The sequence below is a fragment of the Chaetodon trifascialis genome, chromosome 9 (assembly GCF_039877785.1).
Source record: "Chaetodon trifascialis isolate fChaTrf1 chromosome 9, fChaTrf1.hap1, whole genome shotgun sequence".
Taxonomy (NCBI): domain Eukaryota; kingdom Metazoa; phylum Chordata; class Actinopteri; order Chaetodontiformes; family Chaetodontidae; genus Chaetodon; species Chaetodon trifascialis.
This window is the reverse complement of record NC_092064.1, coordinates 10543517-10570570: the sequence shown is the minus strand read 5'-3', so window position 1 is coordinate 10570570 and position 27054 is coordinate 10543517. Positions and strand designations below refer to the sequence as shown.

The following is a 27054-nucleotide window of genomic DNA, read 5'->3' as shown; positions in this document are numbered from 1 at the left end:
GAGGCAGAAGACATCTCGTCATAGCTCCCCTACTACATAGCCCCTCCTTAGCCCCCATTATTGCTCGGTGCATTGAACCACCACAATAGGGCCGCATATATTACCAGCAAGGGTGTTCAGCTTAGGCCTTCCCCAACCCCCCCTGCCTTCCATCCATCACTCTCTCTTTTTGTCACAAAACTAAAAAAAAAAAACACACTGCTTTTCACAACTGCACACAGTACAGCTCCTTCCTCTCTCCCCAGTTAAACACATTTCTAACAGCAACGTTAAGGAGGACAACAGTTGCTAGCCAACGCTTGGGACAGTGTTGAACTTCAGCACATTGGACTGAATGTTGTAAAAGAGCATAAAGTGAATGACTGGGGTGTTGTCAGCTTTGGTCTTCTGTTGTTTCAGAGGTTGTGAAAGTAGATTAGTGGGAGACTTGACCACACAGTACCACAGAAACGGGATGGAGGGGTAAAAATATGTAGAAAGTGTTCAATACGTGGCTCCAGGCATGCTGCTGCAGATGGAAACTGCTCAGTTAAGCCTTTCAATTCACTGGAAGACAACTGCAGGTGAGGTTAGTGCATGTTTCCTGTTCAGGTGTAGTCAGATAGCCCAGTTTGTGCTAGGGCTGATGCTTTCCCACACTGGTTTTGCTGCTCAAGAGCCTCATGACCCAGTTTCACATCATCAACAGCCTCTCAGCTAAGAAGCTCAAAAGTTACTCGTAAAATTCTCAAACTTCATCACACAATGGAAATGACATGTCTCGTGTCTGCACAGATACGTCCACAACACTGGAATGAAACTCAAATGACAGGAATTCAACCCACTCTCTGATCATCCCATGCACACTGCAAAAAAATGTTTTTTGCACACATAAATGCACAATTTCTGGGACATTCGAGATGAATGCTGAAAAAATAGATTAGTGGTTCTCAGAGTGAAGTCTAGGGACCAGCAGAGGTCCCCGAAACCCCAGGCCTATCAATAATCATTGTTGTAAATAAGTGGCCGGGGCCCCCCTAGTGGCCGGGGCCTCCAAGCAACTGCCTAACTTGCCTGTCCACATCTTTTGTGTCATGTTATGAGATGATTTAACATCAAGTATCAGGTTATGTAGTTATGAATGACATCATTGAATGATCAGATGATGTGCAATTAATCTTTATTTATTTTTTATTTATTTATTTTTTCATTCATTCAAGCATCCAAAATTTCAAGTTACTGTTGATTATACTTGTATACAATAAGGGACAGTGAATGGACATAGCCTTTGACCCCAGGTTTTATTTTGAAATGACTTGAATTGATAACAGACTCGCACTACCGAGGATTATTATACAGCGTGTTTTAAACCGACCAATCTCATCCAGGGACACGGTTCACTTTAATATGACCCGCATACACATTAACCCACCTTTTATCAAGTTTAATAATATACTACATGCATGACAACATTTACAAGCAGGAATGATGTTTTCTATCGGTCACGTGCCCTTCGCGTAACGGGCACGCCCTCCACAGCTGGCGCGTGACCTGACGCAGTGCAGCACTCGTTGGAGAAGGGCTCGTCAGTGGGACTGAAGTGTTCAATGGCAGATAAGCATATCCATCATCAGGAAAACTCCACCTCCAGGCGTGTCTAGGATTTGACTGCGCAGACCGAACCAGAAGTCTGCCGGATTCCCTGTGCGGAAGCTATGTGCACAGGTAGGCGACTGGCTTTTTAAAAAAGGCATCTGATACATAGTTTTCATACGTTTGTAAAATAAGGTTTATTAACTCTATATCCCACAGTAGTGTAAAGGTTAGAGTGCCTGTTGGAATGTATGTTGAATCTGCCGCTAGTCACAGTTGTACCTTAGATCAGGTGTCTCGTAGTGCTGCATATCACAAGACGCAGATTACAGCTCATGGATGTAGCTATTATAGGTTTAGTAAAGTTATTTTCGCAGTGAGTGAGTTGTCTCTAGTGCTTTTCTACCGCGGTCAAGTCAGCCGTCTTTCGCTGCTTCTTGGTCAAGCCAGCCGCTCCTGAATTTGCAGTGCGCTCGTATTGCAGCCTTTACCGTAACTTCCCCGTCTTCCCCGTCTTCAGCGAGCGCTACTATCAAGGTAGCTCCGGAGCTGATGCCGAGGCTTTCTGCGACAACGATCATATGGACCGACTTCCGGTTTTCAAAATAAAATATATTGTACGACAAAATGTTGACACAATTCGGGGTTTTATGAGACCTCAGAGCTATTGAGCAAAAATAGCGCATTTTTCATATTATATCTGATTATTATTTTTCAGAAACTTTCAGTGCTGCTTTCAACGGCTGTGTCTCACACAGCCCAACTAGACAGGTGATTCTGCACTCATTTGGGGTCATTAGGTCACATGAGCTATAGCTATAGCTCTGGGGTCATGTGACCTAATGACCCCAAATGAGTGCAGAATCACCTGTCTAGTTGGGCTGTGTGAGACACAGCCGTTGAAAGCAGCATTGAATGGTTTTGAAAATTAATATTCATATATTTAATAAAAAATGATATATTTTGGCTCAATAACTCCGAGGTCATGTGATTTGTTGACTCCAAATCAGTGCTGGATCACTTGAACAGACAGGCTGGCTCAGACACAACTCTTTAAAAAAGCTTTTAATGGTCTCCAAAATTAGATAACATAGTTATTATAAACTGAGATTTTACCTCAATACCCTGGAAGTTATATGACTTGATGACTCCAAATCAATGCTGAATCATTTTAACAGACACGCTGCTTGAGACACGCCTCTCATAAAACCCCGAATTGTCAACATTTTGTCGTACAATATATTTTATTTTGAAAACCGGAAGTCGGTCCACTTGATCGTTGTAGCAGAAAGCCTCGGTATTAGCTCCGGAGCTACCTTAATAGTAGCGCTCGCTGAAGACGGGGAAGTTACGGTAAAGGCTGCAATACGAGCGCACTGCAAATTCAGGAGCGGCTGGCTTGACCAAGAAGCAGCGAAAGACGGCTGACTTGACCGCGGTGCTTTTCTCCACCTGTCAGCACAGAGATTGGTCCCTAATTAAAAGTGCAGAGAGCGGAAGTCGCAGCTGGCGTGGCTTTTGCCAGCAGCTGCGCACATTGCAACTTTATTGCATATTCTGTCTTTTATTTTTCTCTAGTATCACATCTAAAGCATACCTTAACTGATGGAAATCATTTTGTATATGAATGCAGCTAATTAGACATGTATGAAAGGAAAATAAAAAAAGAAAATTACCATGCAGTGGTTGCAAAGCATGTCCAATGGTGGCTTTACAGTGACTTGTTGCAGTAACAGTAATATAAGTATATAATAGTATAATGCTAATATAAGTAGTAATATTGAGTTGAATTCCCTCTCCCTTTATTTCACAGCAATAACGACATTGACCTAATAACCTGTTCATGATGGAGCACTGCTGCGGTCTGCTCACTGCCAAGAAGGAACCAGGTACAGAACTCTTACAAAACACATTTGAACATCCATCCATCCATCCATCCATCCATCCATCCATCCATCCATCCATTATCTATACCGCCTATCCCTTTCGGGGTTGCGGGGGGCTGGAGCCTATCCCAGCTACAATGGGCGAGAGGCGGGGTACACCCTTAGCCGGTCGCCAGCCGATTGCAGGGCCACATGCAAGGACAAACAAACATTCACACTCACACTCACACCTACGGACAATTTAGAGTCATCAATTAACCTAACCTTTGGTCTGTGGGAGGAAGCCGGGGTGCCACGCATGCACGGGAGGAACATGCAAGCTTCGCACACCCCCCTGACCCGGGGATCGAACTGGCAACCTTCTTGCTGTGAGGCATGCGCACTACCTGCTGCGCCACCGTGCAGCCCCCATTTGAACATCATGTAAAAAAATATATATATATTGTATTGTCTGTGCTTTTGTTTTCCTACAATAGTCTGTTAATTAGTCCTGAGTGTTCATTTCTGCACATGTGCAAGAATGACTGTGGGTACGAATGTATTGGCTAATGGGTGCTGATATTTGGCCATGCAAAAGTGTGTGTTTGGGCCTCATGGTGGCAGGAAGGGGCTTGTTCAAACATCTTTAAAACTGAATAAATGATGTAACAATTTGTGTTGAAGAGGAACAATACATGTTGTATTCTCAACTGCCTGTTAATATCTTCACCCACAAGTTCTCACTCAGTTTCTGTTCATCTTCCTCTCTCTGTTTCTCGGTCAGTTCCTTTGAAGAGCGTGGAGGTGGAGCTGGAGGTGAGGGACCATGTGGCTACTGTGGTCTCCACTCTGACCTATGAGAACAAGGAGGACAAACCGATAGAGGCTGTTTTTGTCTTCCCTCTGCCCGGAGATGCTGCTGTGTGTCATTTCAGTGCTACGATTGGACAGACGCAGATTGTAGCGGAGGTGAAGGAGAAACAGGAGGTGAGCTGCACAGTGAAGACTCAGTCACTCCAGTTTAAAGCTTAAACACACAGTAAACACAGTGACAGTCACTCACATGTGTCATCTGTACTCCAGGCTCGTGAGGACTATGATGATGCTTTGAGCTCCGGTCAGCAGGCCTTCCTATTGGAGGAGAGCGAGCAGAGTCCAGATATATTCTCTCTGAGTGTGGGCAGTCTGCCTCCAGGAGAGAGCGCCTCCATCAGGCTGGAGTACGTCACTGAGCTGGCTGTGCAGGCTGATGACGGGCTGAGGTTTTGTCTGCCCGCTGTGCTCAACCCTCGCTACCAACCTCAGGGTAGGAAAAGCAGACAACTTTTTCATGAGGACCTACACCTTAAACTTAGTGCACACCACACCTGTCCTTAAAAAGGCTTTTATTGCAACAGTCATATGCATTTTGATGACAGAGTACTCACTCTGCCAGAGATGCTTTTTATGCCTTTCTGTTAACTTCAGCATGTTGAAAGAGGACTGAGGTGGAAATAGTGTGCTCACATTGACTTTCAGTGTTTTCACAAAGTGCAGTGACTCCATCAGGCTTTGTCTGAAATGGAGATGAAGGGCTGAATGTTCATATTTTTGCCTTGCCAGGACCATAGGGATGGGAATGTCAGTCATTCGCTTTCCTCCAGACTGATCTCAACGAGTATTTGATGGATGTCAATAAAATGTTGAACAGACATTCACATCTGCCTCTGGTTGAATTGTGATCACTGAACAGCACCACATAGGTTGACATTTTTTGTTTTAGTGAAATATCTTGAAAACGATTAAATAGTTTGCCATCCATGGATTTGTAGAGATGCCACGGCACCCAGAAGAGGAAACCAGCACGTCAAAATGATTCCAGCACTGTGGCTTACGACCAAATACCTGCAAAACTAATGGCATTCACATCAGTCTCAGTGTCTGCGTACATGCCGACACACTACACTAAGCTGCTAATTACAAATGCATTTTAGCATGCTACCATTAGCATTTAGCTTCAGGCACCACTGTGCAGTAAGTACTGTACTATAACATTTATAACTTGCTCACAGGAAGTAAAGGTGCCAGTGTCCAGGTGACCTCTGTTCCAGCCTCTCTGGTTCCCTACAGTCTGTCTTTCTCTGCCCGAGTGTCCTCTCCTCGTCCAGTCTCTAAAGTAGAGTCCAACTGTTCCCTGGACCCTCTGCAGTACCTCAACACAGAGCAAACCCAGGCCACGGTAGGTAGAGTGATAGTGCGCCTGCTGTGTGTGACTGTTCTAAAGTGCTGACAACCAGAGATAGACCGTATTTCTGTTTATGAGTGTGCTTTGTGAACTGCAGGTCAAGTTGGCTTCAGGACACAAGTTTGACAGAGACGTTGAAGTGCTGATTTATTACAAAGACGCCCACCAGCCCACTGCTGTGGTGGAGGCAGGACAGGCCTCTGCCAAGCCTGGTGAGTTAGTGGATCAGTGGAGTTGTTGTTTTCCACATAAAAAGTTTCATTCATTATCCTCCAACTGATGAGTCGTATGTGTTGGAATTAACCACAAAAGTCACGTTTGTGTGTCTCCTCTGTGTTTCAGGCTCTCTGATGGGTGATCCAGTAGTGATGCTGAGCCTGTACCCTGAGTTCCCCAAGGCTGTGATGTCTTCAGTTGCCTCATGTGGAGAGTTTGTGCTCTTATTGGATCGATCTGGAAGTATGGATTCACGCATGAACAACAGCGAGTGCCGTGAGACTCGCATTAGCAGTGCCAGGGTATTCATAATGTGTTGTTTCTGGAATGAAATTATTCATTTTGTCCTTCTGACACAGTGACAATCACTATCTTTTCTCTCCTTCCTTAAGGACACTCTGCTGCTCCTGCTGAAGAGCTTACCAATGGGCTGCTATTTCAACATCTACAGTTTTGGGTCCGACTACGAGCACATCTTCCCGTAAGTCACTCCTTCGTGTCACTCAGTACAGCAAATTTCTTCCCCTTTTGTTTGTATGACTAATGTAATGTGTGCATTGCTCATGATGTGTGGCAGTGAGAGTGTGGAGTACAGCCAGATGACCATGGAAACGGCTCTGGAGAAAGTTGAGCAGATGGGTGCTGATCTGGGAGGAACACAGATCCTGAAGCCCCTCAAACATATTTACAGCAAGAGTTGCATTCCCGGTCAACCTAGACAAGTAATACACACACACACACACACACACACACACACACACACACACACACACACATACACACAAAAGGTGCTAAACAAGCTACACAATTACCATTCAGTTGTTATTGAGGAACTTCTTGTTGTTCTATTTTTAAACGTTGCAAGTGCAGTTCTGAACTAACAGGTTTGTGTGTTTGTTTCAGGTCGATCTTGTTCTTTCCTCTTGCGTTATTGACACAACAATCGAACACAGCTCTCAGAGAATGATTTGAATGGCTTTAAACACTCACAGCATGTTTCTGGGCGTGAGGTTATGTACCTTAGACTAACATGCAAACTGTCCTCTCTAGCTATTTGTCTTTACTGACGGCGAGGTGGGGAACACCAAAGAAGTGATCAGTCTGGTGAAGAAGAATTCAGGTTCCCACAGGTGAAACCACAAATACACGAAACACAACAAACACCCACAAAATGGCCAGAATGTGTCCCGTGTTCTAATGCTGTATGTGTTGAAAACAAACCTACTTTATTGTAGGTGTTTCTCTTTTGGCATTGGGGAAGGGGCCAGCTCTGCTCTTGTCAATGGCTTGGCCAAGGAAGGAGGAGGTCACGCTCAGTTCATCACAGGGACTGACAGGATGCAACCCAAAGTAAGACATTTAGTTTTAACAAATTTGCACTCCGACAGAAATCATAGATCCAGATCAGTAAGGAAGTAAAATTCTTTAAGTGCCTTTCTTGTGGTTTTGTAAACTGTTTTGTCTCATCAGGTGATGCAGTCACTGCGATTTGCTCTGCAACCAGCTGTGGAGGACGTCTCAGTCACGTGGGATTTGCCAAAGGGGGTCTCTGCCACTGTCCTCTCTCCACCAATCACAGCACTTTTCCAGGGTCAGAGGTCACTGGTTTATGCCCAGCTCACTGGACAGGTAGGAGCAGCACCACTCTTTTCAACATTAAACTCAATCAGATAAATTCAATATGTAATGTTTTTCCTCTCAGGTAGGTGATTACTGCAATGAACTTATTTACCAAAACTGTCGTGCTTTGTCAGAGTTCAGAGGCAGCAGAGGGCGGTGTGACGGTGAAGTACAGCCTGGCAGGTCATCCCTCTCAGAGCCAGCTCCACTTTGCTCTCAGACCTGCAGAGGACACTGGGTAAAACAGCACGTGGTCATACTGCACTTTGACCTTACAAATGTCGACTTGAATTATTTGGAAACAATTTTCATTGAGTGTTTGCTCAATGTCTGACACACAAACTGGAAGTAAATGGAAGCAAAGTAATGAGTGACATGGCAAACCTGTGTTTACGTCTCTCTCCTGTCAGATTAACAGTCCACAGACTGGCTGCTCGGACTCTGATTCGCTCCCTGGAGATGGAGAAGTCAGATCTCACAGGACAGCATGATGATGGAGTGAAGAAGAAGGTGGTGGAGGTCAGTGTCCAATCAGGTGTGAGCAGTGCCTTCACTGCTTTCATTGCTGTCAACAAAGGGGACGGCAAGGCCATTCAAGGACCTTTGGTGCGCAGAGATGTTCCAACAGGCAGTGAGTATTACTCCAAGAAAAATAAAAAACACCGTATTGTACATTTTTGTTCATTTATTCTGAAGTCCTGACCTCATACTCTTGTTTTCAAATCTCAAAGGGTTCACAATGACCTGTTCGACGCCCCATCTGATTGTCTGTCGTGCTATGCCCATGCGCTGTAAGTAAAACTCTGAATGGGAGTGGAACAAACGTCTGTGGATTTCTATAAATGCTCTCTATTGATATAAACAAAACAACACAATTAACCAGCCGTTGACTGGTTCTTATCTAATGTCCTGACCTAATACTCTTTTCTTTTAACTCTCTAAGTGAACAGGTCCCGGCCAAAGCACTCGCCTGCTGCCTTAGGTGGTTTTGGTTAATATAAAAGCTAAATGGTCCTTGAAGAAGGGATGACCTGCCCTACTCTGCCTTTGATTGCCTCATACTCATTGCCTTCATGGGTTGATTGGTTAGGTTTACGCATGAGGAGGTTAGCGGTTGGCATGAGAAGTGATGATTGCTTGGGGTTTGGGTAAGAATATCAGGGGTAAGCCAATCAGAGGCCGAGTAGGACGGATCATCCCTCTGCCATAATTGGACTCGCAAATTCACGTCATTTGTTTGCCTCTGCATGTATACATGGATGCAGGTGTGTGCCCCTAAAATTTAGCAGTCAGTAGAATGTGTCCCATTAAATCAAGACATATTATGATTAAAGTTTAACATCCAAACATATTCATGCAGATGTACAGTGCATTAAAAACGTACACGTACAGTCTGCTGATTGCCCTGATGCCAACGTCTTTAGTTGCAGCAGCCCCCTCAAATAGCCCCCAGCTCAACTTCTTGGAGGAACTGCAGTTTTTGGCGTTTCATTTTTCAGCTCCGGATGTTGCTGCTTGTCACACACCAATGACACCACTATCACAGTACTTTGAAGTTCAGTTTCTTGTGCAAGGACACTTTGCCCTGTAGAGTGCAGAGGCCAGGGATCAAACCGCCGATCTTCTGATTAGTGTACAGTGGCTTGCAAAAGTATTCACCCCATCGGCATTTTTCATGTTTTGTTGCCTCAGAACCTGGACGTAAAATTGATTGTTTGAGGGTTTGCATCATTTCATTTATAGAACATTCAATTCCATATTCCTTTATTCGTCCCTCGAGGGGAAATTCCAAACATGCCTACAACTTTGAAGATGTGATTTTTTTTTTTGTTGTGAAGCAACAGGACAAAATAACAGAAAACTTCAGCGTGCATAATTATTCATTCCCCTAAAGTCACTACTTTGTAGAGCCACCTTTTGCAACAATTACAGCTGCAAGTCGCTTTGGATAAGTCTCTGTGAGCTTCCACTCGAGTGCTGCTTTAGCAGTATGCTTCGGGTCATTGTCCTGCTGGAAGGTGAACCTCCATCCCAGTCTCAAATCACAGGCAGACTGATTTTGCTTGGTTTTACAAAAGGTTAAGGTCGTTTTTCAGTGTACACAAAACAAACAAACAAACAGTATACTGCATTCATTCTAATCCCAGGTGTGTTACGCTATTTTGACACCAAAATTTTCATTTTTGCTGCAAATGAATATCGGTTCTAAATATCGGCTATCGGTTTCGCTTGATTATTAATAATCTGTATCGGTATCAGCCCTGAAAAATCCATATCGGTCAATCTCTAGTCTCTGTGCTGCCTCTCTGATTAATGCCCTCTTTACCGGTCTGTGAGTTTTGGTGGGCGGCCCCCTCTTGGCAGGTTTGTTGTGGTACCGTGTTCTTTCCATTTAAAGATGATGGAGTTGATGGTGCTCCAGGGGATCATCAAAGATTTGGATATTTTTTTATAATCCAACCCTGGCTTGTACTTATCAACAACTTTGTCCCTGACTTGTTTGGAGAGCTCCTTGGTCTCTCAAGATGTGATGCCTCTTGTTTAGTGGTGTTGCAGAATCTGGAGCCTTTCAGAAAAGATATGTTTATACTGACAGACTGACACACAGGTTGACTTATTCTTCACTAACTTCACTAATTATGTGACTTCTGAAGGTAATTGGTGGCACCACAACTTTTTAGGGGCTTCATAGCAAAGGGGGTGAATACATACGCACATGCCAATTTTCAGTTTTTTATTTTTTTAAATATTCTTTTATATATATTTTTTTCTCATTTCACTTCACCAACTTAGACTATTTTGTGCGGATACATGACATAAAATTCAGATTAAAAAAACATTTAAATTACAGGCTGTAATGTAACAACGTAGGTAAAAAGCCAAGGGGGGTGAATACTTTTGCAAGGCACTGTAAATGATCAATTCCTCCTTCAAAGTGTCTTCCTACAATTGTCTCTGTCCCACATTCAGGAGCCATAGCATTGCCCTGGGTGACATCATAATGAAGGAAAATTTCACCATAATGTGCTATATTGAGCTGTGTTCACTCTCTAAGCAGCGCATGGTGCTAGTAGGAGCCAACCTCATCTTCTCAAGGGCAAGATGGGAAAACCAGCAAAACCACATGGGAAGCAGATGCAGCTCTCAGAGCCACAGAGTATGTCTTCATCCAGTGGAAATAAAGATTTTAAGTGGACACATGCATGTCGGGCAGATACTACATTGTTCATAGTTTACTTCATTTTACAGTTGAACTTTCATTTCCAAGGCTTTTTGTTTTAAAATCTTGCTTTGGGGGGGTCTTTATTTTTATCCAACTATAGGCTGCTATGCCACACAGAGATACCTTAATTGCCCAAATCATACATGGTATCTGCATGTGAAGGTATCTGCATGTGAAATTTGATCACATTTCTGTAGCATCTCATTAGATTTAATCTCACAACATTTGCGCCAGGGACAATGTATGATTGACTTCACCGGCAGCTAGCTGGGGTCAACTTTATAAATTGAACTTTAAATATGGGCAGGGTAATTTTGATGATTAGTTGCTGTTACAGCCTGTTTAACTTCATAATGGATGTAAGTTGTGGTGGTAAAATGCTGATTACTTATTTTACTTCTTATCAAAAAAAATAGAAAGGCCTGTATGCAATGTTCAGTTCAGAAGCTCAGGAATAAAAATGATTCTCAGTGTGCTTCTGTTCAGGAAGTTCAGGAAGTCTTTTATCCTGATAAAACATCCGTGATAACACACTAATAGTGAAAAGTTCCTCTTTGTAGACATGTGGATTTATTATGTAATTATTATATTCTTGAAGATACTTCTGACTGATTTAAATCAAGTTTCTTTGTTGAATTTTTGTGTACTAAAGTTGAAGTTAACTGAAATGATCTGCTTCTCTTTTTCTCTTGAAGGGATGACCAAGAAGAGTTCAGATGCAGGGTTACGTTTGAAGGGTTGCTCGGTTGGTAAGTAACAACACTGTTATTGACGATACACCTGTTGACAGCGATCAGATGGATTGTCGGAAAATTTGGTACACACATTCATGTCTCCCTCAGGATCGATTGTAATAACTATGGTGATTTTCTGACTTTTCATGCAGCATCAGGTCAAACTCTTTATTGGTCCAATACTTTGGTTCATGTCCAAATTCCTGTAACACCAATGATGCCAGCCTCAGCTATACTTTGTGTTTATGCCTCATTAACAAAGGTTAGCATGCTAACATACTACACTAAGGTGGCGAACATGCAGAAAATCATACTTGCTGACCATCCACATGTTAACATTAGCATTAGCATAGCTCAAAGCACCTCTCTCTCCAAGCACAACGTCAGAGTGCTGACGTCATTTATTCTCTGCATAATTGTCAAAGTAAAGATGGGGAAAAAAAACCTTGTGAATTATTTAATTTGTTAGTCAGACAGAAAATGTGTTTTGTTTTTGTTGGGGTTTTTTTTGTTTTGTTTTGTTTTTCTGTGTTTTTCAGCACTATAAATCCACTTTAACTAGAATGCTTAAATGTTTTCATTTTTTATTATTATCAAAGTGAAGACAGCCAGATGACACATGGGAAGTGACAATATAATTTGACTAAATAAAGTGGTGTATTAGCCCGGACTAACACTGACTGACATTTCTAAGTGTAGTAATTATATATGAAACTATTTTTACCTGAAGTATATCATCACATCACTATCAAACATTACAAAAAAAGAATGCTATAAATGCATATCAGTATACAGTAATAATCCACAAAGCTTTGATTTTCTTCTCAGACATGTGCTTGCCCGAGCAGACCAGAGACCCTTTGCTGCAGTTGGTGTCCCTCCAGAAGGCGTCTGGCTGCTGGGTGCTGGATCCAGATCTGGCTGCTGCACTGGGAAAGACCAGCGAGGAGGTGGAGAACACAAAACCTGCTTCGGTGGGTGACTGTGAAAAATTAGTACCAATGAATAATGGGACTTATTTTAGAACAGATGTCATGACATGGTTCCATACTATAATCAAACAGAGAAAGTAGTAAAACATGTAACATTTAACATACACACAAAACAAGGCAAAACAAATGAAAATTAGTCAAACAAAAGAGGAAAAGCATGAAAATAAGTCAGGAAATCAAAAATACCAGCGGTGCTTAAACCCCAAAGCGCGTACTCAGCTGACATCAATGTCTGTCTTTATGCTCTTTGATTTCTTTCTCTGTCATGCCTGCTGTACTTTTTTTCTGTTTGATTCTGTGAATTAGGTGTTCCGGGAACTGTGGGCCACCATCCTGGCTCTGATCTGGCTTCATGGTTTCAAGAAGGATGCTCAGGAAGAGTGGGAGCTTCTGGCCATGAAGGCTGCGTCATGGGTCCGCGCTCAGAAGGGTAACAACCGTAATAATAAAGTGCTGATCTGCTGTTTTTGATAGTGTGTGCTGGTTAAAATCTGCTGTTTGCTCACATTCAGTCTCCTCTGCTGATGACTTGTGTTTTGTATATTTTTCCTTAGCAGCATGTGTGGCAGAGTGTGTGGAAGCTGGAAATGATGTGTTGGGTTGCTACGTGCAGAAGGGCGACCTGGGACTCTGAGGCTTTTATTAAACTGGCTTCTCCTTCAGGACTGACACACAGACGCAGACTGATTCCATTCCAAATCCTTTATTAGTGTGGCACCATACTATCTACCTTGTAACAATTAAATCCTCTTCTGTGTTCTGTTTTCATTTGGTGTTTCTCCTTGTACTTATATTCACTGTTCTTTTGAATTTGTATCTTTGAATTTGTATTTTTTTACGTCTGCTCTACTCCTTGTGTAGTAAAACCTGTGTGACACCAGGTGCACAAGCACTTAGGTCAAAACCGAATTGCAAAAAAAAAAAATGCATTTGCATTTGGCCGCATTATACCAAGTTTGAGAACTGCCTGTTTTAAACATGATAGTTTTTAACTGAACAGAACTAAACTAAAGATTTAGGGATGATTGATCCTTCTGTGTCCGGAGGATGTTGTTGCCTTGAAATGAATCTTACTCTTTAATTGGCATCTTGCCCTCAGGCTGCACACAGGTTCCATCTGTCTTGCAAAGATATAATCTAAACGTACATGGGTTGCATTCACAAACATTCAGACAAAATTCTTTTAAAGAACAAGTTTGATTTAAAAGTTCAGTGGGGATTAAAGACAGGACTCCTCTGACTGAAAACCAGATCAGAACTTGTCTCTGAGTGAGGAAACCTGCAGCAAAAATGTCAATTTAATGCCATGTCAGCTGACCTGTTTGAAGTTTAAGCCTTAGACTTGCACAACCTACTTCTGATTGAAATTGCAAGTAAATTAGTGAATCCACTGCAAGGCTGTACAATGGATCTCTCTCACACACACACACACACACACACACACACATAGACATCACATCAAATTTCGATGGCTCACAAGTTATCATCGTGACTTCTTCTCTATCTTCATGATCCCATGACCCACAAGTGTGTTCATTAATAATCTCTCTGATGATGTGCATCTTTAGGAGTCCCCAGCTCACCTCTGCAATCGATACCATGGCTTCTTTGAGAGAGATGTTTCCCACACACTGTCAAGATTGGCAGTGGTTTGACACACTCATCTGCAGACAGTGAAGCTTTGTTGCAAGCAAGCCAAGGTGCATTCAGTACACTAAAAACCACATGTGCCATGGTGGTACTGATGAGGTTTTCCTCTGCATGGCATTGTTCTCTTGTTTTGAAAAGACCTATGATTCACCTGAGACACTAACATATTGAAAGAATGTAAGTCATCTGGAAAATATTTGCAAATGTGTCATATTGCTTCAAAAATGCATGCAGAAACTAATTTATGCCCTGCTGAAAAATCCAATAGAATACCATTAAAAAACAAACAAAAAAACAAAACATTAGGAACAATTAGGTTTCTAACGGTCTAATGGGAATTGGAATCATTAGGAACCATTAAAAGAAACCATTAGGAACCTACTGGTCCCATTAGGGTGTAAAACCATTTGTAACCTAATGGTACCATTAGGATATAAACCCATTAGAGACCTAATGGTCCCATTAAGATGTTAAACCATTAGAAACCTACTGGTACCATTAGGATATAATACCATTAGAAAGCTACTGGTTCCATTAGGAGCTAAAACCATTAGAAAACTGGTCCCATTAGGATCTAAAACTATTAGAAAAACATACTGAGAAACCTACTTAGAAACAATTAGAAACCTACTGCTGCAACAGAAACAGAAGAGTCCTAACACTGGGCCCCAGAGACATGTCTATACATATGTGCACTGTATAACCTACACAAGGACACACTAGAAATCACAGATGTGATCGCCAAAGAAGGCTATAACATCTGCGTTCCTCCATCACATTAGGAACCATTAGAGACCACTACACCCTGTAGTGACCACTAGATCACTGTATAGTGACCATTAGACTGGTATAGAAATGCCTGTATGAACCATTAAGACTTCTGTAGGAACCATTAGAATCCTGTAGGAACCATTAAGACTCCTGTAGGAACCTTAGTAGGGACCAGTGAAAGTCCTGTAGATTTGTGTAGGAGATAATGAATCCCATTAGAAAAACAAACCGAACCATTAGGCAAACATAAGTAGCCATTGGAAACCATTACAAAACCACCAGGAACCATTAACCAATAGAATATGCCTAATGGTTGCCTAATGGTTTCTCTGACTTTCTTCAGCAGGGTGAACGCTGTTTGATTGAATAGCAGCAAACTTTGAAAGAAAAATACACCCAAATTCACAAGGAAAAAATATATTAAATTGGTATATTGAAATACACCACACAGTGGTTGGATTGCACGGGTGTCCATAATCGTGTTTGTCTGTAAAGACGGAAAAAGGAAGAATAGAGTGAGAACAATGTACAGGACTCAATAATGCAAGAAGCGGCAGTTTTTCTAATGTTAAGGTTTCAGACTCAAGCTCCACCCAGCCGCGACTCTTTTCTTGCGAAATCGAGCGTACCCGGTGGGCGTGTCGTCCACATTCCCGTCACTTCACACCAGCATAAACTCTTCTTTCTGAAGAAATCTGCAAGTTGTCTCTACTTTCACACAAGAGGGAACAAGACAGAGACACGCGTGTCTTCAGAGGTAGGCTTTCTTCTGCTGTGTGTTTCTTTCAGTACCCTGCTTCGCGGAAGCACTGCTGTGAGATACAACACACTGGAAAACCTTATTGTTTACTGCAGCTGGACAGTGTTGTTGTCACGTTTGTCGAAATTTCAGACGAACATTAGTGAAATATTATAATATCGTACAAATATAATAAAGACGATGGTCACTTACCTTTAACGGACGTGAGCTTGTTCATTTCGATCTGTAATTTCCAGTCAGAGTGAGACGTCATGCCATGTTATTTTTAAAATCTCTAGAGCCATCGGGAAGTCAGCTGTCTGTTGTACTTATATGAAGAAAATAAACAAATAAACAGCGGAATGATATCAAATACAACAAAACAGTGAAGACTAAACCAGGAAGGGCGGAGCAGAGACATACGACACCAGAAATCACACGTATTGATTAGTGTATGCATTGATTCATTGATGCAGTACTGTAGATAATTACAGCAGCAAATACGAGCAGAGATAACAATCATGATCATCATATTGACAATTATAATTGCACTTTTTAAAATGACATATAATTACACTTTTTGCCACATTAAGTCCCCAGTGGTTATAACTACAATGGGTTTTGATTGATTTGATTTATATGAAATTGCATATTTTGCAGATGAACAAAACAATCAATGTCCAGTCACTGTTATTAGCATTCATCACTACGGCACAAAGTCCTCTGATGTCCTTGTTCATTGTTGCACAGGTGCAAAGATGAGCTGCTGTGGTCTGCTAACTGCCCAGAAGGAACCAGGTACAGACATCTCTGATTTCCTCTACAAGGTTTTTTTTTTTTTTTGTAAAATTCACATTGAGGCTTGTATTGGCTATGATGGCTATTGGCCATGTCCTGCTTTGCACAGATGCATGTTCAACGATCAGTTAACACCTCCACCTAGTGTGGCTGAAAGGCAATGATTCAGTCCTCAACAAGCTGATATTTGGCTATGCAAAAGTGTGTGTTTGGGCCTCATGGTGGCAGGAAGGGGCTTGTTCAAACATCTTTAAAACTGAACAAATGATGTAAAAATTTGTGTTGAAGAGGAATGATAGGGTTAGGGTTAGGGTTAGATAAGGGTTTTTTATTGCTGTAAAAAAAGATTTGTTATCAAGTGGAAATGGACTCATCAGCCATACTTTTCATTTAGCCCGGTGGGATCTATGATCTTTAGTAGATGAATCCATTTCCTCTCCGCTGCCTGTCTCTGGCCCGTGGTCCAATCCCTTCTGCTCTCCAGGCCCATGCTCTGGACATTGTGTTGGCCATGGAGTTTAAAATGTGCATACAGGACACTGGTGCCACTCCCGTTGTTCATGATGTAAAAATGCTGCTTAATTCTTGTCGCAATTGAATGTCTAGTCTGCCCCACATACATTTTGTGGCAGGCCTTGCACCTAATCGCATATATGACATTGGTCGTTGAGGGTTTGAAGGCCTGCCACGGATTGATGCCTACTCTGGCGTGAGGGTTAAAAATGTGGGGCAGAGAAATAAAACCAACCGCCGAGCCAGGGTTAGGTTACATGTTGTAATCTCAACCGCCTGTTAATATCTTCACACACAAGTTCTCACTCAGTTTCTGTTCATCTTCCTCTCTCCGTTTCTCGTCAGTTCCTTTGAAGAGCGTGGAGGTGGAGCTGGAGGTGAGGGACCATGTGGCTACTGTGGTCTCCACTCTGACCTATGAGAACAAGGAGGACAAACCGATAGAGGCTGTTTTTGTCTTCCCTCTGCCCGGAGATGCTGCTGTGTGTCATTTCAGTGCTACGATTGGACAGACGCAGATTGTAGCGGAGGTGAAGGAGAAACAGGAGGTGAGCTGCACAGTGAAGACTCAGTCACTCCAGTTTAAAGCTTAAACACACAGTAAACACAGTGACAGTCACTCACATGTGTCATCTGTACTCCAGGCTCGTGAGGACTATGATGATGCTTTGAGCTCCGGTCAGCAGGCCTTCCTATTGGAGGAGAGCGAGCAGAGTCCAGATATATTCTCTCTGAGTGTGGGCAGTCTGCCTCCAGGAGAGAGCGCCTCCATCAGGCTGGAGTACGTCACTGAGCTGGCTGTGCAGGCTGATGACGGGCTGAGGTTTTGTCTGCCCGCTGTGCTCAACCCTCGCTACCAACCTCAGGGTAGGAAAAGCAGCCTGGTTGATCTCGTCCTGACTGCTCCATTACCCTGTCTGCAGCTTTCCTACCAAAGCTCTGATAAATGAAGTTCATTGGATGAACTGTCAGACAACCAGTATCCAATCATATGTGACATCTGCCATTTACATTCAGTTGCATTTATTATGTACACCTAGCTAAATCTAATGCTAAGACAGCTGAAGACAGTAGATTGTAATCATGGCTTACTGTACAACAGGGACATCTAGGTTGATGATTTGTTTTTCTTCCCTGGCCATCCAGAACTTCCGCTGGACCCTGTCAGTAATGTCTCTTTAATCCCAGTATTTCTGACCTGTTTTTTCCAGGAAGTGAAGGTGCCAGTGTCCAGGTGACCTCTGTTCCAGCCTCTCTGGTTCCCTACAGTCTGTCTTTCTCTGCCCGAGTGTCCTCTCCTCGTCCAGTCTCTAAAGTAGAGTCCAACTGTTCCCTGGACCCTCTGCAGTACCTCAACACAGAGCAAACCCAGGCCACGGTAGGTAGAGTGATAGTGCGCCTGCTGTGTGTGACTGTTCTAAAGTGCTGACAACCAGAGATAGACCGTATTTCTGTTTATGAGTGTGCTTTGTGAACTGCAGGTCAAGTTGGCTTCAGGACACAAGTTTGACAGAGACGTTGAAGTGCTGATTTATTACAAAGACGCCCACCAGCCCACTGCTGTGGTGGAGGCAGGACAGGCCTCTGCCAAGCCTGGTGAGTTAGTGGATCAGTGGAGTTGTTGTTTTCCACATGAAAAGTTTCATTCATTATCCTCCAACTGATGAGTCGTATATGTTGGAATTAACAGCAAAAGTCACGTTTGTGTGTCTCCTCTGTGTTTCAGGCTCTCTGATGGGTGATCCAGTAGTGATGCTGAGCCTGTACCCTGAGTTCCCCAAGGCTGTGATGTCTTCAGTTGCCTCATGTGGAGAGTTTGTGCTCTTATTGGATCGATCTGGAAGTATGGATTGTCATACCAGTGACAGCGATGAGCAAGAAACTCGCATTAGCAGTGCCAGGGTATTCATTGTGTGTTGTTTCTGGAATGAAATTATTCATTTTGTCCTTCTGACACAGTGACAATCACTATCTTTTCTCTCCTTCCTTAAGGACACTCTGCTGCTCCTGCTGAAGAGCTTACCAATGGGCTGCTATTTCAACATCTACAGTTTTGGGTCCAACTATGAGCACATCTTCCCGTAAATCACTCCTTCGTGTCACTCAGTACAACAAAAATGTGCTTCATTCTTTGATATCACTGTTTTTCAGGTGTAATTTAAGTCCTCTCTATCAGCAGACAGATCATTTATATTTGCTGATTCTGCAAAACCATGGATTATGTGTATTGTAAATGTTTCACTTTCTACGTCTTCAAATGAATATTTCCATCAACGTGTTCATGGCAACTTCAGTGCACTAAAGACATGTATAATTTCAAGGAAAGGTGGTAGTTATGCTTTTAAAACATTGGTTGAGATTGGACGTGAATTCTGAACTGCACTGTGGAAGTTGGTAGTGCTGCACAACCATCCACCACCTTCTTCACCTCCTCGATTTGTGTGTTTCTGATGGCAGTAAGAGTGTAGAGTACAGTGAGAAGACTATGGAAGAGGCTCTGAAGAAAGTTGAGAAGATGGACGCAAATCTGGGAGGAACAGAGATCCTTGAGCCCCTCAAACATATCTACAGCCAGCCCTGCATTCCCAGTCAACCGAGACAAGTAATACACTCAGCAAACACACCTATATGTCCTCACATGCACAAAATAAGTTACATGGGGTTTTTTTTGGCATGGTGTAAGCAAAGCAAAGCTGGACTGTAATGACAGGTCTGGTCGACAGCGGTAACGCAGGCCCTCAGTGTAAAAAGTCAGTCCGGTACAGCATACACACCTGTTGATCTCATGCTCCGACTCGGGGGTACTCCACTGGCTGCTATGGCCTCAGGCTTTGAGGTGTTGACCCTCATCCCTGCTGCTTCATTTTTGACCACACGTTATATTAATACGCGCAGGGGGTTACAGTCCGAAGAAGCAAGCAGACCTGTGTCATCTGAAAACAGCCCCCGTACCAGACCCCCTCAGCCTCCCCTGCTTCCTGGTCCAAATCAATACAGGGTTTCGCTCCTCTTTCTGTGCAAGTGTCCAAGCTATGGGGCAGCAGATCTGACGAAATGTCTACAAAGTCAATCAACAATCTTTGGCTGAAGGTACCAGGTTAACTTACGTACCACCTTAAGTTTGAACAAGGTGTTCCCTGTGGACAATCCAGCACAAAAGTCCCCTGACAAGCTGTTCCTACAAAAGGGTTGCAACTGTGTTTAATGCTTATTATGTAGATTTAATAGTGGTATAACATTAGCCGGATGACTTGATTGAACTTTTAATAATACAATTGTAAACTATAAATAATTAGAAAAGCTTCAGGTTTGAGGTGTTGAGTGTTCATGTCTTATTGCGCTGTATCACCCAAAAACACAATATTATTTTCTGGAGTCGATGTGACTGCGCTTCCACACTTTGAGCAGCTGTGCAAAATGCTTGGGAGCACACAGACAGTCCCTGGACTGTCCCCCGGACCCTTGGACCGGACTTGGACAGCAACAGGTGTTGCCCCATCTGCAAAATGTTGCTGAAGAAGCTGCAACAGTTTTATTGTTGTCTTTCAGCTCTCTGTCAATATAATCCATTAAAACTGCTTTTGTGTGCTCTACAGTTCACTTGCTGTTCACTCACTGAACTGTGTGGTTTCAGTGCTTTAATGGAGCACACACAGTGATGGACAGCTGGTGTAGTCAGAAGGAACAAATGATTAGAAATACATCAGGCTTAGAATATCTTGTACAAGCCATCAAACACGCCTTGGTAATCCCCTCAATGGCTCTGCTTTCTACTGTTCTGCTCACACCTTTCCAAGTAATATCTTGGACAAACCGGTTTGTTTGATGCCCGTACTCACCACACCTCTATTGTTGTTTATATTCTACTGTTCCAGAAACTTGTGTTACTAAAACAGCAATCTAACACAGCTGTCAGAAAAGTATGTGAATGGCTTTCAACACATGCTGCATGTTTGTGGGCGTGAAGTTATGTACCTTAGACTAACATGCAAACTGTCCTCTCTAGCTATTTGTCTTTACTGACGGTGAGGTGATGAACACCAAAGAAGTGATCAATCTGGTGAAGAAGAATTCAGGTTCCCACAGGTGAAACCACAAATACACAAAACCCAACAAACACCCACACAATTCATAGAATACGCCCAATGTTCTGTTGCTGTGTGAGTTTAAAACAAACCTACTGTATTGTAGGTGTTTCTCTTTTGGCATTGGGGAAGGGGCCAGCTCTGCTCTTATCAATGGCTTGGCCAAAGAAGGAGGAGGTCACGCTCAGTTCATCACAGGGACTGACAGGATGCAATCTAAAGTAAGACATCACAGTCATTACAAAAAAATGTAATAAAAAATGCAATCTGGACAGAAGACATGATTTAAAAAAACAAACAAAATGTTTTTAATCATCAGGTGATGCAGTCGCTGCGATTTGCTCTGCAGCCAGCTGTGGAGGACGTCTCAGTCACGTGGGATTTGCCAAAGGGGGTCTCTGCCACTGTCCTCTCTCCACCAATCACAGCACTTTTTCAGGGTCAGAGGTCACTGGTTTATGCCCAGCTCACTGGACAGGTAGGAGCAGCATCATCCAAATACATCACTAGTGTGATTTTTCAGGTTTGAAAAATATGAATGATTTTTCTGTAATTTTGATGATGAGATGAGGTTTCTGACTGTCGTGCTTTGTCAGAGTTCAGAGGCAGCAGAGGGCGGTGTGACGGTGAAGTACAGCCTGGCAGGTCATCCCTCTCAGAGCCAGCTCCACTTTGCTCTCAGGCCTGCAGAGGACACTGGGTAAAACAACGTGCGGTCAGACTGCACTTTAAATTAGATACTGACTTAACAATGCTGACTTTATTTGGTAGTATGTGCAAAGTGAAGTGGTTACAAAGGCTAAAATAACTGTAATGTGCTCTACTCTTATGTGTAACTCATCCCTTTCAAACTTAGACATGATGATGATTACTCCTTCAGTTTCTTTTCACATATTAAAAACTTTTTTTGTCCTTATAGACCTTGAAGAGGCTTAGCTGGAAACAAATCACTATTTTGCGTTTATAATAGTGCTGTCAAAAATATTGCGTTATTAACATGTTAACGCAAATCAATTTTAACGGCGTCATTTTTTTTAGCGTGAGACTAACGTTCTTTGTGACCTAGTGAATTTGTAGTTTTTTATAAGCTGTGACCACAGCTAGTAACGTAAGAAAAACTACAGGATCCGGTTGTAAACCGGAAACAAACCAATAGGCACGCCCCACGCACGTGTTTGGTCTTGCCTGCTGGCTAGCTGTAAAAAAAGTAGGCTACCAGTTTGTGTTGATGTCAAGTGCGAAACACTGAACATGGCGAATGCGAATTCTCCGTCATCTGTTTATTGACAGTGTTAAATTGTGTGAGATTTGATTCATTCAAATGTGAATGACTGCTCAAAGTGAGAATGTTAGCGTGAGATATAACACTAGACGTTGTTTTGAATTAAAAAACATTTGCACAAAGCAAGCCTATCCACTTTTCCATGTTGATAACAGGATTAAAAGGATAATTCAAGGGACATTTAGAATAGATAAAAATGTGTGATTAATTTGCGGTGAATCGCGAGTTAACTATGACATTCATGAGATTAATCGCGATTAAATATTTTAATCAATTGACGGCACTAGTTTATACCAATGACAGGTAAAATCCATCTGTGTTTCCTCCTCGCTCCTCTCTGCAGATTAACAGTCCACAGGTTGGCTGCTCGGCTTCTCATTCGCTCCTTGGAGATGGAGGAGAGTGATGATGAAGGAGAGCAAGATAGAGGAGTGAAGCAGAAGGTGGTGGAGCTCAGTGTCCAGTCAGGTGTTAGCAGCGCCTTTACGGCCTTCATTGCTGTCAACAAAGGCGACGGTGGGGCGATTCAAGGACCTCTGGTGCGCAGAGATGTTCCAACAGCCAGTGAGTATTTTTCAGGGTAGATGCAGGAAACGTGGCCACGCTGTTTATTGTCATGTCTAAAGATTGCCTATGTCGACTTGATTGGTTTAAGAGGGCATTGTTGGCTGAAATAATACTTACTTACACATCCACGCTGTATTCATATTAGTGATCTTGTAATTGATGTCCCAAAATTTGGCACTTTACATTCTCTCATTGGAATGGTCTCCCTGGGACCCCTGCAGCTGCTGGATCTATATCTTGCTGCTGTTTGATGTTTTTGCCCCAGCTGATGACTTTCATGTAATATATGCTCTCTTTTTATCTCAGTGTGTTCTGGGATTATCCAGTGCTGTTATATGTCTGCTGACATTCAAGCCTTCGGTGAGTAAAAGTTGGCTTTTTTTGTTTGTTTGTTTTTCTACCAGGTGCAGTGCTTTACAGTATAAATACACTCACTGGATGGTTTTATGCCAGAAAAAGGCAACTATTTGTTTTCTGTACACCTGATATGTGCATATATTACATTAGTGAGTTGTAACTCACTCAGTACAGGGGTCTGAGACTGGGTGGACAGTACAGTACAGGATCAGACACAGAGCAGGGCACCATCTGTTTAGTGCAGTGCAGAATTTAATGTGGAATTCAGACATTCATTGATTCATTTTTATTAGAATCATAAAATATTTTGGTATGCTTTTGTTAGTGTAACAGTGCATTTCTTTTAAAAAAAAGCAGACTGTGGCGGCCCCAATTTGGATCTAGAGTGTCAAGACGACTTCGGCCTGCTTCAAGATGAAGGTACAGTATGTGTTTTGTTTCCGTGGTGCACATCCTCTATAGACTATACAACATGTATTTAATCCTTTGTACAGACTGACAATGGTGCTTTCTGATAAATAAATGGGGAAGTTCTTTTCTTAAAACCCATTGGAGGTAGTAAACAAAGTACAATGAATGTAGGCTCAGAAAGTCTCTCCCACATATATATGCACCTCCTAATGTAGGTGCCCATCGTTTATCATTGACTTTCTCTTGCTGAGCCTGTTCAGCTGTCTGCAGTAATGAATGACAATGACAGTGCCTTGTAATAAATAGTATCTAATGAATGATTGAGAGAGTTTTTTCAGTGCGTGGTTTTCCTGGATATTTACCTCTTAGTTAAATTGTGGTTTCTTTTAAAATTGACGAGCTTGCCATAAATTCTTTCTGGGTCCTCGGACATCATGTGACACTTGTCTCATCAAGATATAGTTTCTCAGAGCAGGGCAAGAAGATCCAGCATCAATTAAGTGCACTGCAGAACTTTAGGGGGAATTCAGACATATTAATTTATTACTTTTGACTGGAATTATAAAATATTCTGGTATGCTTTTGTTAGTCTAACAGTCCATTTCTTTTAAAAAAGCAGAAGTTCTCCATTGTTATGAAGGAGATCTTGAGACGAATGGAATGGCTTACAGTGATGAAGGTATGTGTTTTGTTTCAGTGGTGCACATCCTCTATAGACTATACAACATGTATTTATTCTTTTTATACAGACTGACAATGGTGCTTTCAAAAGAATAAATGGAGTAGTCCTTTTCTTAAAACCCATTACCCGTGGAAGTAGTAAACAGTGTATAATGAATGTAGACATGGCAGTCTGTTCATTCCAATGAGACCTGCTGAAACACTGCAGCCTGAGAAAGTTTCCCCCACACATGCATGCACCTCCTAATGTAGGTGCCCATCATGCATCATTGACTTTCTCTTGCTGAGTCCATTCAGCTGTCTGCACTAATGAATTAAATTAAAATGTCTGTGATTCATGGTGCCTTCTGAAATATTGTACCTAATTTTCAATTTGTGGCTTTCCTCTGTATTCTTAATTTAACTGTGGATTCTTTTAAAACTGAAGCATTTAGCATAAATTCCTTCTGGGTCCCAGGACATCATGTGACACTTGATTCATGTAGAAATAATTTCTTAAGTGGCAAAATCTTGAGAGGAACAGATGCCAAACCAAGCTATTTAACTTGACTTCACCCAGCTATGTTTGGCCGCTTTTAACCCATCTTCATTTTTACTGCTGTACAGCCGCTTTAGGCCTGAGCAAGTTATCAGGTAATTCTTCTGCTTTGAAAATTGATCCAAATATGAGCCTGTAAATGCAAAAACCTCCAGCAATAAATGCTGCTGTAGTCAAGGCTAAACTTGATCTGAATTTGACCTTAATGTGAGGATGAATTCTTTGAAATGTAACACTCTGAATTCTGAATGAGCTTATTAATCATCATTTTTCCCATTCCCTTTAGTTGCTTTTTGTACAACTCTCACTAATTTATTAGCTTTATAATAGATAAATTGAAAAAAGTTGATCCATACACAAATATGCAAGCAAAGACATGATTTGGACCACAAAATTGGCACACTTGAATATGAATCTGAAAGAACGCTGTTAGCTGCTCAAATGGTCTCATCTTCAGTATGCTATATCTACACATTAGTGTCAAATAGGCAAAAATAAAAAAATATGTGAGCATCTTGTGATCTTTCTACTTTCTTCAATTCTTTATCTCAGACTTCAGTGCTGAAGAGGTTCGAGTCGCTCTTCCCAAGCAGTCTCGCAGAGACCCTTTGCTGCAGTTGGTGTCGCTCCAGAAGGCGTCTGGCTGTTGGGTGCTGGATCCAGATCTGGCTGCTGCACTGGGGAAGACCAGCGAGGAGGTGGAGAATGCAAAACCTTCAGCGGTGAGTCATTGTGGAAAATATTAATACGAGGTAAAAATTAAACACTCCATGGAAAAAAAACGAGGCTATACAGAATGTATTATGAAAAAGCAAGCTATGATACAAACAATTTATGGAAATGAATGAATGTATGACGCCCTCCTGTGGTGTTTTTAACCACTTGTGTACTGTTTGAAAGGCTTTGACCACAAATGTGAATAGTTCCCATGAAAGTATTTGTGTTTGCAGGCTCATTTTAAAAAATATTGTTACTGCTATTTTATTTAATTTTCCTTTGTTTTCGTTGCTTTTCTCCTCTCCACAACATCTGCATTTCCCATTTGATTCTGTGAATTAGGTGAACCAGGAAGTGTGGGCCACCATCCTGGCTCTGATCTGGCTTCATGGTTTCAAGAAGGATGCTCAGGAAGAGTGGGAGCTTCTGGCCATGAAGGCTGCGTCATGGCTCCGCGCTCAGAAGGGTAACAGGCAGCAGTAATAATGAGGGCTGAATTGTTGCTTTTAACACTTTGCACTAATTAAAATTTTCTGTTTGCACACATTCAGTCTCTTCTGCTGATGACTTTTTTTTTTTTTTTTCCTCAGCAGCATGTGCAGCAGAGTGTGTGGAGGCTGGAAATGCTGTGTTGGGTTGTGAGGTGCAGAAGGACGCCCTGGGACTCTGAGGCTTTCGTCAAAGTGGTTTCTCCTTCATGACTGCCACATAGAGGCAGATTTACTCCATCCTCTAATCGTCACACTGCACTGCCTGTTACTGTTTACAGTATCTTCATTACAGTATTTTGTGCCTTACAAATTTTCACTGAACTTCATCTATTCGGGATCAGCCATGTTACAAGAATTGTGTCAGTGCTGCATTGTATTGGAAATGATTTTACTTAAAAAGATAAATAAAGTTGAATATTAGAAACTTCATTTGAGAATCATTTATATGGGCAGAAATGATGATGATGTTGATCTTTTTCTTATTTTGATTTATAGTTTTCAGGGGCAGATTCACAGCATAAAATAATTATTTTACCATATCAACTTCTCTAAACTGATAAGGTAAAATGCTTGATTGTAACTGTAGTCAGAGGTGTCTTGAACGCAAATATAGCAGTTATTGTTAGAAATTATGGAACAGTTCGTCCTTCAATTATTAGAAATGTAACAATTTCAAGGTACAAACACGGGACATTGACTCTGTAATTTTGTTAAATTTAAAATTAAAAAAAAAAATTAAATTAAATTTCGTTGATTTTAATTTCATTCTCTATGTAGTCCTGATATCAAATACATTAGTCTTTGTTGGGAATTATTTATTTAATTACTTTTTCCAGCCCTGCGAACCAAAACCAAAGAATATCATAATTGTCCTCACATTTTAGTTAATTTATGAGACACATGTAACGTGTTCCACACTAATCCATCTTATTTTCACGTTTGCGTTTGTTCTATACTTTATTTTGAAAACCGGACGTATGTGTGTCCCAGCTCTAACTTCACCAAATC

At 42.0% G+C, this 27054-nt stretch overlaps 2 protein-coding genes across 6 annotated transcripts in view; one reads left to right on the top strand and one right to left on the bottom strand.

The window, feature by feature from the left end:
• samsn1a (SAM domain, SH3 domain and nuclear localisation signals 1a) overlaps positions 1–27054 on the bottom strand; it is a 279152-nt gene that overhangs the window by 91763 nt on the left and 160335 nt on the right. The gene's annotated exons all lie outside the window — the stretch shown is intronic.
• LOC139336369 (von Willebrand factor A domain-containing protein 5A-like) lies at positions 1533–26474 on the top strand. 5 transcript variants are annotated; one of them, XM_070970465.1, is made up of 20 exons: positions 1533–1704; positions 3386–3461; positions 4222–4424; positions 4521–4743; positions 5489–5655; positions 5759–5873; positions 6004–6179; positions 6270–6358; positions 6455–6599; positions 6928–7007; positions 7113–7227; positions 7348–7506; positions 7632–7735; positions 7908–8128; positions 8229–8288; positions 10556–10654; positions 11416–11469; positions 12283–12428; positions 12753–12876; positions 13004–13265. In XM_070970465.1, the coding sequence occupies exons 2-20, from the start codon at positions 3416–3418 to the stop codon at positions 13078–13080; spliced, it is 2403 nt and encodes an 800-aa protein (XP_070826566.1). In that variant the 5' UTR covers positions 1533–1704; positions 3386–3415; the 3' UTR covers positions 13081–13265. The 5 variants fall into 5 exon arrangements, with proteins under 5 accessions (XP_070826566.1, XP_070826565.1, XP_070826564.1 ...); XM_070970464.1 differs by having other exon boundaries at positions 1568–1704; positions 13001–13265; XM_070970463.1 differs by having other exon boundaries at positions 1568–1704; positions 10553–10654; positions 13001–13265.

Bases quoted from the DNA above. Each gene is read 5' to 3' on its own strand.
- LOC139336369 (XM_070970463.1), top strand. From the start codon at position 3,416: ATGATGGAGCACTGCTGCGGTCTGCTCACTGCCAAGAAGGAACCAG. The intron at 3,462-4,221 runs GTACAGAACTCT...TTTCTCGGTCAG, and splicing joins CACTGCCAAGAAGGAACCAG to TTCCTTTGAAGAGCGTGGAG. The intron at 8,289-10,552 runs GTAAGTAAAACT...TCACTCTCTAAG, and splicing joins TCGTGCTATGCCCATGCGCT to CAGCGCATGGTGCTAGTAGG.